The following is a 14416-nucleotide window of genomic DNA, read 5'->3' as shown; positions in this document are numbered from 1 at the left end:
GCCGGGTGGCGGGGGGGGGGGGGGCTCAGTGTCCTGTGGCTGGCTTTGTATGGCTTGGGCCCCCTATCCCGGACCTGTACCGCTGGGTGGGGGGGGGCGGAGGAGCACGCATCGGGGGGGGCCAGGGGGGTCTGTTAATGCAGCCCCTCCTGCATATACTGTATACGTAACCAGTGTGGTTGATCAGTGTTGAGAGACCGCCAGCACGGCGTGAGGCACGGTGGTGCTCGGGCCCCACCTGGTTGGAACGGCCTGGTTGGGGGGGGGCCAGGACCGGTCTTGTTTGGGCAGAAGGAGATGCCAGCGGGGCGCACAACGGCCTCCAAACGCTGGCCCGAAGCAGTAGGGGGTCCGCGGCGGCCTGCCCTCCATCGTGGGATCGCGCAGCTCAAGCATGGCAGCACTCTGAATCTATGGAGACAATGACCAGTGTGACAGTTGACGTGCGGCATGGCGGTCTGCTGAGGAGTGAAGGGTGCGGACATGACTGTGGGAGGATATGCTGTGTGAATTGGGAGTGGGTTAGTGAAGTGCAGAATGCAGTACAGAAGGGTTGCCCAAGGGGGGGGGGGGGACCGGGGGCTCCAGGTGATTTGTTTATTTTGTGTTGCTACAGGAGGCAAGTACGGTTACAAGCGGGGACGGCAACTGCGGGAACACCAGCGGCTGGACAGGAGAAGGAGGTCCTGGATGGACTCTCAGGTACGGATCTATGGATGGGGACGAAAGGTCTACGGCTGGTTGGCCGGGGTGCATTGGAGGGTGGGGGGGGGGGGGCGAGGGAGGCTGGTGTAAGGTTCACGGTCGGGTGATGGGTAGGCATAGGACTGGACTGGGGGCTGACAGGGCACGCCGGGTGCTAGTTGGATTGTTGAGAATGGGGAGTTTTTGTTGGTTCGGCGTGGTTGACAGTCATTGCCGAGGGTCCCGGTGCATTTCTCGGAGTGGGGGAAGCGCTTGGGGGCCGGAGGGGCCGACTGCTGCAACACGGTAATAGGTGGAATACGCGGCCTGACAGGTGGGGGATTGAGGGGGCTAGGAAGTCTGGCGGTTGGGTCGAGGCCATGGGGGTCCATGGCATTTCACTGTCATGGGGAGGAGGCCGGGAGTCCGGCGCAGAGGCAGGATTTGATCTGGGGACGCTGGGGGCGGGAGTAGATGGCTGCGTGGACGTAGATGGCTGACACAGATGCTGCAGATGCTGCAGTCCGGCGTAGGAGTGGTGGGGCGTGAGGTTTGCGCTATAAGGAGATGGGTTTTGCCTGATATGCTGCCCCTGTTTGTTGAAGTACAGTTTTTTATGGAACCTGCACGCAGGGCAGTGGAGGGAAGACTCTGGCACGGTGCTCTTCTCATGAGTTACAGGAGACTTGGAGGTGCATTACTTTCTCCCTGGAGGTGGTTTTTTGCAGCGATCAGCGCTGGGCAGCGGATGGATGGGTGACCGGCATTGTGGCTGGTGTGCTTTGAGGTGCATGCTGTGGGCACCTGATTCTCAGGCAGGGCGATTTTGGTGCTTTAGGCGCTTTGTGAGGATGATGTGGCTGGGGTGCCTGGAAGCTGGGTGTTTTTTAGGGGTTCCGGTTGGGGGGGGCGATCTCCGCGGGCACTGAGATTCTATTCTTGTGATTGGAGGCGTAGGACTGGGAGTGTTAGTTTTTTCGAAGGAAGGTGGTGGGGGTTCATTGCCATGGATCGTTTTTAGGCTTCATACGCAAGGGAGCTGCTTACGGTGGGCCACGTTTTATGGGTGTTTCTGGGGGCCGTTTCAGAGTTGACAGGCGGGGGGAGAGTGGCTGCAGGATTCAGGGTTGCGGGTGTTCGCCACGGTGTTTCTGGGTTGATGTGGCGACTGGACATTTGTCGGACGGGGCTAAGGGACGGAGGCCGCACTTCATGCAGGACTAATTGTTCTTTTCTACTACAGGAGTTGGGAGTGGAGCAGAACCCCGGGCGGTCGCCTGGCGGGAGTAGTCCCCCTTTTCTCCTGGGCATGGACCGTCAGACGAGGCGATTTAGCTAGTTGCCCCAGGGCTGTACGATGATGTAGGAATGTGGGGGACGTGTTTGAGGGTTTGGGTTTGGATGCTGACAGTGTGTATGTGAAATGAGAAGTCGCCCATTCCAACGTTTCGAATGGGATGCAGATGTCTGCTGGGAGAGTTTTGTTATGGCTTGACGAGATGCTGAACAGACTGGGGACATGGTGCGAGGAAGCGGATGATGGTGACAATCAGATCGCTGTGCTGGCCTTGGGCATCGCAGCGGAATAAGTCGTCAAGGGGAGCCATTGCATGACGGAGGTACTGGTTGGAGTAGTGAATTGTGCCGGGGGGGTCACCTGCAGGGGCAGTGTGGCCCGTCCATACGTGTTACTGGAGCAATTGGGAGCGGGCCATGGTGATGGATGGTCGTTCACCGAAGGGGGGCTCTGGTCATAATCGAAGTGTGGCCTACGGAGTTCTGAATGGTCTACACGGGATGGGGGGCTGAAGGTGGACTGCGAGCAGGAGGGTGGATGGTCGTCCATCCTGAAGGGGACACTTGGCATTAGTAAGGTTTTGGTGTCCCAGCATCCTCTCTATCTACATTGGAAACAAGCTAGAGGGAGGATGGGTACTCACCGAAGAAGGGGATCTCGTCCACAGCACAGTTGGGCACGGAATTTTTCAGTTATACTGGTTGCTGGCAAGAAGGTGGATGGTCGTTCACCGCAATGGGGGGAGCTTGGCACAGGTTGAAATGGAGAACAAGAATGCTGTCTGTGTACACGGGAGGCGGCCTTGTGCGGTGGATGGTTGTTCACCTTGGAGGGGGTGCTTGTCACATGCGGCTTTGGTCCCGCATGAATCGTTGGATACGCTGAATTCGGGCATAGGGTGGATGGTCGTCCACCACGGAGGGGGCGCACTTCCCAAGTAAGGTGTCGGTCACATTGAATCATATAGGTTTACAGTGGAGGTGGACGAGAAGGGGATGGCCGTTCACCAATAAGGGGGGACTTGGCACTAACTGGGTTTGGCCTGGGAATCCTATCTGTTTCAATGGGGATGAGTTCATGGGGGATGGTCATCCGCCGCGGGGGATGCACTGATAACGCATAAAGTTTCGGTCCCAGTCGTATTTGGTTTTTAGTGGTAGCCCAGCGATCGGGTGGATGGTCGTTCACCGTTCATGGGGCGCTTGGCAGGAGCAAGTTTCGGCCGCGAGAGTCCTGGCAGCTTTTTCGATTGGAGGCAAGCAGAGGGTGGATGATCGTTCACCGCAAAAGGGGCTCTTTTTTCTATGAGCGGGGTTTTGGTCCAAGGATCCTATCTGTTTCGTTTGAATGGGCAAATGGGTGGGTGGTCACTCACCACGGGGGGGTGCACTTGTGACACACACAGTTTCGGTTCATTCAAATTTGTTTTCCAATGGAGGCACGCAATATGGAGATGGTTGTTCACTGAAAGGGGGAGCTTGACATGAGCAGGGTTTCTGGCCCAAGAATCCTGGCGGTTCGAATGGGGGGCAAGCAAAAAGGTGGATGGTCATTCACTGAGGCGAGGGGCGTCTTTTTTGGAGACTGTGTTTTGGCCTGTGAATTTTTCCCTGTTGCACTGGCGGCAAGCAGGGAGTGGCTGTTTGGCCTGTGAATTTTTCTCTGTTGCACTGGCAGCAAGCAGGGGGTGGATGTTTGGCCTGTGAATTTTTCTCTGTTGCGCTGGCGGCAAGCAGGGGGTGGATGTTTGGCCTGTGGATTTTTTCTCTGTTGCACTGGCGGCAAGCAGGGGGTGGATGTTTGGCCTGTGAATTTTTCTCTGTTGCACTGGCGGCGAGCAGAGGGTGGATGGACGTTTTTCATCTGGAGGGGTACTTTCGTCGCGCTCAATGTTGGACAGACTTCCTATTTACTTCCTGGAGGTGCAGGAATGGTGGTGGATGGTCAGTCACCATGGGGGGGGGCATCTTTCGCAACAAATGGCCCGAGAAATGTGCTTTGTTGCGGGACGCAGTAATGGTTGGTGGATGGTCGTTCACCTTGAAAACGGCAGGCAGCTTCCCGACAACTGATTGGGAATCTGGGGCACGGATACAGGTGGTGGATGGTCGTTCACCGGCGAAGAGGGACTCATGTCACTGACATGGTTTGGCACGCCGAAGGTCGGATTACACGGATTGCAAACAAGAGTGGGCCTGGTCCTTTACCGTGAGAGGGGGCCATCTTCCTGGTCGGGGATTGCCTCGTATTAGGTTATTTGTGTGCCCGAGACGCGCGGTAAGGTGGTGGCTGGTCGGCCACAGGACGCCACAGGGTGGCGGATGCATTCGATGCACACAGGGGGTGGGGCAGGGAACCGCACTCCGGGGGTTCCCTGGTTGGCGGTTCTTTGGAGGGGTGGTGAGTCACATACGGGCGGATCCACCCCTCGGGGGGGAGAACGGTACACGGGTGACTGATAGCGGGGCGCGGGAGGCAATGAAGGAAATTCAACAGAGGATGCGCGGAGGGCAAGTGAAGGTGAGAATGGGTAGAGGAAGGAGGTCACCGAGTGAATGGGGAAGAGTCAAACAGGTGAGATGGTTTGAGAAAGAGGAATGGAGAGTGAGTCGGAAGGAGATGGGGAGAGTATAATTATTGCATTTATGTACTATGTAATAAAGTTGAAAGGATTGCAACCTTGTCCTAATAAAATGGCCATTTACACTTCAAGTAACAGCGTGGAGTGTGGTTCTTGCGCGATGCGGCCCCCAGGGGAAGTAAAGGTCGCAGACCAGTCTTCCCCTGGGGAATTCGCGCGGGACCGGAAGGACAAGGTGGAGGGTGGGATTAGAGGGGTCAAGGGGAAGGGGTGGGATTAGGAGGCCATAAGGAGTCGGAAGAGGCGGAAACAGCCTCTTCATAACTCCTGAGCACCACCGGGAGGGTCATGGAAAACTTTGTCCGCCCACCCACCCTACAGGTCTTAAGCGGTGGCCTGGGGTGATTTTGGGTCATGAACGTGCCAGTTTAGGGCAGGTTGCAGTGGTGTGACGGTTCTTTGGAGGGGTGGTGAGTCACATACGGGCGGATCCACCCCTCGGGGGGGAGAACGGTACACGGGTGACTGATAGCGGGGCGCGGGAGGCAATGAAGGAAATTCAACAGAGGATGCGCGGAGGGCAAGTGAAGGTGAGAATGGGTAGAGGAAGGAGGTCACCGAGTGAATGGGGAAGAGTCAAACAGGTGAGATGGTTTGAGAAAGAGGAATGGAGAGTGAGTCGGAAGGAGATGGGGAAAGTATAATTATTGCATTTATGTACTATGTAATAAAGTTGAAAGGATTGCAACCATGTCCTAATAAAATGGCCTTTTACACTTCAAGTAACAGGAGTGTGGTTCTTGCGCGAGTGTCTGATGAACCCTGCACTGCTGGGGAGTCATCTGCACCAATGCCCTGGTGAGCCTGTGCGCGTCACAATGGATTGATGCAGCTCTTCTGCTGTGTTCCATGATCCTGTGAGTCTGTGTGCTACACCCTGCATTGTCGCGTCAAGTCTTCTGACACGGACAACTCACACTGCAGTGTTACACTGCACGGAATCCTTTGAGTCTAGTGCAAGGTCCCAAAACACCCACACACATCCCTTCTGATCCTCTGCAGCCTCCTCTGTGGCTCACAGTATACAGCCCATGATCCCAGCGCTCTGACAGACACACTGTGTGCTCTTTTACAGGTTCCTATAAAGCCCTCATTGAGTGTATTCACTTACGATCCCTAAAGACGAACAAACATAACTCGTATTTTTCAGCAGCCTTCTCTAAGGACACTTAACACCCCTAAATATATATTATATATCCTCTTAAAGACTTAACAAGTGTATGCGATTCTGAATCGAGATCGTCCACAGACATGCCTTGTGCTCCTCTGCAGCTTCTTCCTCTGTGGAGCTTACAGAATGCCTTCACTTGTGAATCGTGAACACCCACATACACTCCTCTCACAGACTTCTCTTTGGGGTCCACGGGTGCATTATGATCCATAAACATCCACACACATACCCTGTTCTCTTCAGCAGCCTTCTTAATGGCATGCACAGGTAGGGGGAGCAGATGACTCCAGGCCACCTGAAAAACATTCCCATTTCTGGGCTTTTAATTTAACATATCAGTGCATTCTGGGAGTTGTAGTCTTGGTTCAATTTACTTGACCCTATTTCTTCAACACACCAGATCAAAATTAATATATAAAAGCAAAATCCAGGAATAGAGATGTGTTGTCCCAGTGACATGGCGCCATCTGGCCACCTTATAGAATTGGTGACTTGTGATCTCTGCACACTCTCACACACAGCGTGTGCTCTCCGGCTGCCCCTTGGAGGCTCAACAAGCGACTTTGTGATGCCTGAACACCCACAGACGTACCTTGTGCTCCTCTGCAGCCTCCTCTATGGGACTTGCTGAGTGAGTTTTATGCTCCTTGGACTCCCGGCACACCCAGCATATCATCCTCTGATCCTCGGCACAGAACAGCCTCAGCTTCTCATCATGTTTCTCGCACAGATTCTCCTCCGGGGGCTTCACGGGGGGCAGATGAAACTGTTTCGCAATTTCCACCATGTTCCCCAGTTGCCTGTTGGGTCGGAGGTTTTGCCCAGAAGATATTTCCCTGCACTGTGGACAGGGGACGTTTCCATCTCTTCCCTCCCAGCTCTGAATGATGCAGGAGCGGCAGAAGTTGTGTCCACAATCGATCATCACCGGATCCTTAAAATATTCCAAACAGATGGAACAAGTGGCCTCTTCCTGGAGGTTCCCGAGCTGAGCTGCTGCCGCCATGATGCAGAAATGCAGGGAGTGAAGGTAAGTTTCAGTTTCCCTCTTTGTGAAGTGGGTGTGTCTGTGCGTCTGCCCCTCTCTGGGTGCAGTGGGTGTGTCTGCCCCCTCTCTGTGTGCAGTGGGTGTGTCTGTGCGTCTGACCCTCTCTGTGTGCAGTGGGTGTCTGTGCGTCTGTCCCTCTCTGTGTCATGTGCAGTGGGTGTGTATGTGCGTCTGACCCTCTCTGTGTGCAGTGGGTGTGTCTGTCCCTCTCTGTGTGCGTCTGCCCCTCTCTGGCTGCGCTGGGACTTCCGGGTTCTGTGTTACAGTCACAGAGCAGTGAACTGACTCCTCTGCTGCCTGTGCTCTGACTCGAGGTTTCCCTCCTTTCTCAGCTAAAATAACAGCATTTTTGTTTTATTCTCAGATTCTGTAAGTCCCAGGAGCCGTCACCTAAATATGGATTTCTATAAAATCCTCTGTGTGTTTTTTTTGAACGTGGCAATAATTTCTGAGTCTGTTTATAATATTTGTTTTAGAACTGTACTGACATCTGGAAAATAATTATGAAACAATTTCTTCCTGCATTTGCTGTTTTACTTAATGTTCCAAAGGCTGAAATATAACTGCTTTCTCAATCCTTCCCCTGTAATAATTCATAATCAGGTCACTGGCATTACACGCAATCGGAGGAGCAATTTCTGCCGCAGGGTTGAGTAAATTATACTGCAAAATAAGGCAAATTATGCGGCGTAACAACAATCTCTGACCACAATATTTCAATATTGTGCACTTTTATAAAACACAATCATTGTCTGAGCAGAGGTTCTATGTCATTAGTGCAGTTAAAGACCTCACTACAACTTTCATCAGACAAGTATTTGCAATGCAATAGGTCTCGCATTTACGCGATTTTAAGCTATTGGCATGGTGACTGAGAAAACTTTTAACTTATGTTTAAAAAACAAAAATAATAGGCATTGTCATTTACAATGCCAATAGCTTAACCCCTTGCATGCAGGTTTATTTCTCGCGCTGTGCGGGAGAAATAAACAGCCGGCGGGATTCGGACGGCTCCCGGCCATCGTGCACACACGCCTACCGTGATGCATGACGGCCGGGAGACGTCATGAGCATACAAAGGGTTAAACTTGTGTAAATGCGAGACCTATTGCATTGCAAATGATTGTTTTTCTTTTTCTCTGGTCAGTGGTTGTTGCCATTTGTTGGTACTTTTCAATTTCAAATGTTTGTCACTCATCATCACATCATTACTTGGTGCCGTCTCTTGTTGTTGTTCCTCATGGATTGTTGTTGCTTGTTGTCGCTTTATGCTTCTCGTTATTGCGTGACCTTGCTTTTATTCATTGTTGGTTCTCGTTGGCACTTCCTGGTGCGTATTGTATTGTAATTTCATTTATATACCGCTTACTACCTCTGATAAGGCATCAAAGTGTTTTTTCGGCAGTTAACATGCTACTCCAGAACCCATAAAGGATTAGTGTTGAATTAGTATAGTGAAAAGTAATTTGTGTGGTGGATAGGTTAGTCTGTTATTTGGATTCAGAAGGATAGCGGAGGGATATAAGAGGGAAAAGGTTTGCATTTATATAGCGATTAATAGACCTGTCACCATTGGCGTGGGTCTCGCTTCCATTTTTTGCTGTTCCCTCGTGTGTTTTTTGCTGGTTTTAGATGCTTTGGGCACTGTGCCACTGCTATCCAGTGCCACAGTGCAAGTGCTCCCTATGGTTAATTGATGTATAGATTAGTGACTCCATGACTGGCTGCTTTGTTTTACTTGTCAGACCCTAGTACAGTGCACTGCGTGTGCCCAGGGCTGGTAAATCAAATGCTGCTGGTTGGCTTGCGCAAAAACAACAGTTGATGGACAGAATGCAGAACAATGTCATACATTCACCCCAGTACAGAGATCTGGGCCTAAATCCATTGTTTTTCTGCTCAACACACCACCCCAATTCAGACATGGCTATATGCAAATCAGCCTTGACCCTGTGCCTCATGGGAACAGTCCAGCCCGAACTGCCAAGCCATGTCTTCCTTGGACCGGAATCAAGCATCCTAGTACCGGTTTCTGGCTATCAGCCCTCTTCAGCCAGGAGCTTGACTCCAGTGGTGTGGAGAGCACGGGACTCACGTCTGAGCATACCCGTCCCACTCGGGTTGACAAATGCAAAAACAACAATTGATGGACAGAATGCAGAACAATGTCATACATTCACCCCAGTACAGAGATCTGGGCCTAAATCCATCGTTTTTTTGCTCACCACACCACCCCAATTCAGACATGGCCATATGCAAATCAGCCTTGACCCTGTGCCTCATGGGAACAGTCCAGCCCGAACTGCCAAGCCATGTCTTCCTTGGACCGGAATCAAGCATCCTAGGACCGCTTTCTGGCTATCAGCCGTGTTCAGCCAGGATAGCTTGACTCCAGTGGTGTGGAGATCACGGGACTCACGTCTGAACATACCCGTCCCACTCGGGGTGACAAATGCAAAGACAACAGTTGATGGACAGAATGCAGAACAATGTCATACATTCACCCCAGTACAGAGATCTGGGCCTAAATCCATCGTTTTTTTGCTCACCACACCACCCCAATTCAGACATGGCCATATGCAAATCAGCCTTGACCCTGTGCCTCATGGGAACAGTCCAGCCCGAACTGCCAAGCCATGTCTTCCTTGGACCGGAATCAAGCATCCTAGGACTGGTTTCTGGCTATCAGCCGTCTTCAGCCAGGATAGCTTGACTCCAGTGGTGTGGAGAGCACGGGATTCAAGTCTGAGCATACCCGTCCCACTCGGGGTGACAAATGCAAAAACAACAGTTTATGGACAGAATGCAGAACAATGCCATACATTCACCCCAGTACAGAGATCTGGGCCTAAATCCATTGTTTTTTTGCTCACCACACCACCCCAATTCAGACATGGCTATATGCAAATCAGCCTTGACCCTGTGCCTCATGGGAACAGTCCAGCCCGAACTGCCAAGCCATGTCTTCCTTGGACCGGAATCAAGCATCCTAGGACCGGTTTCTGGCTATCAGCCGTCTTCAGCCAGGATAGCTTGACTCCAGTGGTGTGGAGAGCACGGGACTCACGTCTGAGCATACCCGTCCCACTCGGGGTGACAAATGTAAAAACAACAGTTGATGGACAGAATGCAGAACAATGTCATACATTCACCCCAGTACAGAGATCTGGGCCTAAATCCATCGTTTTTTTCAGACTGATTTTCATATGGCCATGTCTGAACTGGGGTGGCTGAGTGAGCTAAAGAATGGTGATGGATTAAACCCAGATCAGTTGACTGGGGGTGAGTGTTTGATTTGCTCAAACGCTCCGTCCATCATCCCCTTTTGTATTGCTTTGTTTTCCCTAAATGTGGCAGGGTATGCTCAGACGTGAGTCCCTTGCTCACTTGGCCACTGGATTCAAGATAGCCTGGCTGATGAGGATTATGAATCCGAAACCGGTCCCAGGATGCTTGTTTCTGGTCCAGGGAAGACATGGCTTGGCAGTTCGGGGTGGACTGTTCCCATGAGCCACAGGGTCAGACTGATTTGCATATGGCCATGTCTGAACTGGGGTGGCTGAGCGAGCTAAAGAATGGTGATGGATTAAACCCAGATCAGTTGACTGGGGGTGAGTGTTTGATTTGCTCAAACGCTCCGTCCATCATCCCCTTTTTTATTGCTTTGTTCACCCTAAGTGTGGCAGGGTATGCTCAGACGTGAGTCCCTTGCTCACTTGGCCACTGGATTCAAGATAACCTGGCTGATGAGGATTATGATTCCAAAACCGGTCCCAGGATGCTTGTTTCCGGTCCAGGGAAGACATGGCTTGGCAGTTCGGGGTGGACTGTTCCCATGAGGCACAGGGTCAGACTGATTTGCATATGGCCATGTCTTAACTGGGGTGGCTGAGTGAGCTAAAGAATGGTGATGGATTAAACCCAGATCAGTTGACTGGGGTGAGTGTTTGATTTGCTCAAACGCTCCGTCCATCATCCCCTTTTGTATCGCTTTGTTCGCCCTAAGTGTGGCAGGGTATGTTCAGACGTGAGTCCCTTGCTCACTTGGCCACTGGATTCAAGATAGCCTGGCTGAGGAGGATTATGAATCCGAAACCGGTCCCAGGATGCTTGTTTCCGGTCCAGGGAAGACATGGCTTGGCAGTTCGGGGTGGACTGTTCCCATGAGGCACAGGGTCAGACTGATTTGCATATGGCCATGTCTGAACTGGGGTGGCTGAGTGAGCTAAATAATGGTGATGGATTAAACCCAGATCAGTTGACTGGGGGTGAGTGTTTGATTTGCTCAAACGCTCCGTCCATCATCCCCTTTTGTATCGCTTTTTTCGCCCTAAGTGTGGCAGGGTATGCTCAGACGTGAGTCCCTTGCTCACTTGGCCACTGGATTCAAGATAGCCTGGCTGATGAGGATTATGAATCCGAAACAGGTCCCAGGATGCTTGTTTGCGGCCCAGGGAAGACATGGCTTGGCAGTTCGGGGTGGACTGTTCCCATGAGGCACAGGGTCAGACTGATTTGCATATGGCCATGTCTGAACTGGGGTGGCTGAGTGAGCTAAAGAATGGTGATGGATTAAACCCAGATCAGTTGACTGGGGGTGAGTGTTTGATTTGCTCAAACGCTCCGTCCATCATCCCATTTTGTATCGCGCTGGTTGGCTTGCAGCACTGATTGTGCCACCCACAGAAGCAGCCTGTAAGGTGTGTCTCAAGCCTGCCATTGCAGAGCCTGTGTGCAGTCTGGTACAGACCCTGCCTGCAGTCACACTGCTCACTTCTCAATAGTGGAGGTTACAGCTTGACATCATGCCAGGTGAGCCTTGTCGGGAAGGGAAATCCTTTAAAGAGAGTCATTTTCTCTCTGGATTTTCCTTCACTTTTTTAAACTCAGGAGAAGCAACATTGCGGTGGTGTCACCAGTGCTTTAAGTGGAAGCTTTTTCAATATGATATACAAGCCATAGTTGCTGTTCATTTATCTTATGCAAACTAACAACCATTGACAGAGCCAATAGTCCTGACTTGTAGGTATGATGTTACTTGTTGTATCATATATCTGGAGGCAATGACAGAAACAGCAAAATACAAGTCGGGCGGCACACTATGGTAAGCACAGATTTTTAGCTTACGTGTGTTTAAGCCACACCCTAATTACATTGGCCACGCCCTTTCAGAGACCCCACCCCAGTTTTTACATCCCACTTAAAGCCCTGGACTTACCTAGAATAACCCCTCAGGCCAGGAGCGCGTAGGCGGACATGGTCTGCTTGAGGAGCAGGTAGGAGAGGCGGACGTTGAAGACGGTGCTGAGGCAGCGGCCCACAGTGTAGTAGGCGACCCCCAGGTGCATGAGGCTGAGGTTGTTGAAGGTGATCACGCCGATGAAGACCAGCGAGAGGGGCGGGATGCTGCGCAGCACCTTAGGGTGCACCCGAGATCACAGTGGCTGTCACTGTACAGCATTTTGCCATGCTTGTCACGTCATCACTTCACCTCATTAGCCTCTCATTTGCTCCACGTTGCTTGTTCACTTCTTGCTGTCACCTGTTGTCCCTTGTCAGTGCTTAATGCTTGTCATCGTTTCCCAGTGCTTGTCACTAGTCCCTACTTGCTCTCGCTTGTAGTCGCTCTTTACTGCGTGTTGCTGCTTGTTGTGCCTTGCCGGTGATTGTCATCACTTGCTGGTGCGTGGCATCACTTGCCTTTGGTTGACACTTGTCATTGCATGTCGAGGTATGCCAGATCTTTTCCCTTGCATTCTGCAATAATGATGACACGCTGGTGAGTTGTAATCATAGTAGGTTTATTCACAGGTAGTATAAGTAAGTCCTTATAAACAGGTAGGCCATCATTAACAGGTATATAAGTCCTGTAGGGCAGTCTGTAAGTGATAAATAACAGCCCCACCGGGAGGAGCCTGCTAGCTGTTCAGCCCCATCCATCAACTGTCTCTCCTCATCCAGTCACCCAGGCGTTCTACTCAAGGTCCGCTCACCAACATTCCATACAGAAGACACACACACAGGCTGAGCAGCTAGAACAGCTAGGACAGAGAAACATAGGGAATGAAACATCATACAAGAATACTACACATTCCTCGACCATGCTCTGAGAGTGTCGCAAGCCGTGCCTGTGAGGAATCCAACTTGATCTGATGGTAAGCTACCAACAAATCCAATGTCGTAAACACACTCTCTTCTCCAATGGTGGATAACATTTCCCAGATGTTCAGTTGCTGTGCCACCCAAATTGCTGTATTAATAGATCCCTTAGGTCAATGCACTCTGGGATCGTTCGATCCGGTTTATTGGCCAGGACATTGGGACTCGCCCATTGGGCAGACTCAACCTGTTCTATTATGCCTAGTTTTTCCGACTATTAGTTATTTATGCTGTAATCTTATCGAGAATGGAACATTCCTTGGCTTATGCATCACTTGTGTTACTTCATCTTTCACACTAATATTGTGGCAAAAGCCCTTCAGTAAAATGTAACCTCTCTGCAAAAAAAATCAGGAAATTAATGTTCATAGCATATGTGGCTCTAGATACATGTGCTGTGCATACTACTGCAATCTAGTGTTGGGCTCAGACGTTTGCTACTTGTTTTTTTTTTAAGTCAAGTTACGTGCTTTGGTGGCTTAGTTTGTAACGTGCATGTGCATCAGTCCTATTGTTAGATTGTTTTCTTGTAGCTGGTGAGCATACTGATGGAGCAGTGTGTAGGACATTTTGATGACCACAGTGAATATGTATGAAGAAGGCTAAATCTGCAGTAGCCACTGGCTCCTGGGGAGGAGGGTGGGCACATTTGAATCTACAGCACTACATGTTATGAGTAAATGCTTACAGTGTAAGTTACATGTTCGAGGCATGTGAGCTGTAGATCACATGCTTTGCATACTCTGCCATCTAGTGTTGGGTCCGGATGTTTGCAAGATTGTTTTTTTTCACCATCATGTTCAGACTTAAATTGCTGCGCTCCGGTCAGAGCCGTTTCTCGGGTTACCTTCGGTGCGCAATCTACTTACCCTCAACCGTATTGCTTTCGATCGCATATCCCATTTCGCATATTGTGTCGGATACATTAAAAACCTCTATTTCAATTGGGAAATTTGTGAAAGGCCAATGGGCCTACCCGCGTGGGTCCACCTCACAGTCGATGGAACGGACTCCATTTAAATTCTGCCCTCAGTGCCACACGAAGCTTCCGCACACAGACGCACATGAAGTGTGCAACTTGTGTTTATCTCTGGAGCACAACGAACAAGACTGCGACGCGTGTAAATCTTTCCGCTCGAAGAAAACACTCTGCGACCGTCAGACTCGAAGTCCCGACATGCAGAGCCAAAACATCGGATCCAATCCCTACCTCTTCAGGAGAAGATTCTGAGCAAGAGACCGGTGATGCATTAGGGGCTGAGGAAGATCCTATATCCTTCTCAGATTCTGGCTCCAATTTGGACGAATAGATTCCGCAAGGTCAGCATATGGTGAGTACCGATACTCCCTTTCCCCAAACTCCTAGTCCTATTCAGCCCAAGAAAAAGGCTCCGGTCCCACCTCTGCCTTCGGGCC

General features: G+C 51.0%; 1 protein-coding gene across 1 annotated transcript in view; it reads right to left on the bottom strand.

The window, feature by feature from the left end:
• The window catches only part of LOC144753201 (E3 ubiquitin-protein ligase TRIM39-like), an 85350-nt gene extending 78551 nt beyond the window's left edge, over positions 1–6799 (bottom strand). The window contains exon 1 of the mRNA XM_078640962.1: positions 6386–6799. Coding sequence (XP_078497088.1) covers positions 6386–6799 — 414 coding nt within the window. The remainder of the gene's footprint in view (positions 1–6385) is intronic.
• Between the last annotated feature and the right edge of the window lie 7617 nt (positions 6800–14416).

This window comes from Lissotriton helveticus, chromosome 5_1, assembly GCF_964261635.1.
Source record: "Lissotriton helveticus chromosome 5_1, aLisHel1.1, whole genome shotgun sequence".
NCBI classification, from domain to species: Eukaryota; Metazoa; Chordata; class Amphibia; order Caudata; family Salamandridae; genus Lissotriton; species Lissotriton helveticus.
The sequence above is the reverse complement of the archived record's forward strand: the minus strand, read 5'-3'. Positions and strand labels throughout refer to the sequence as shown.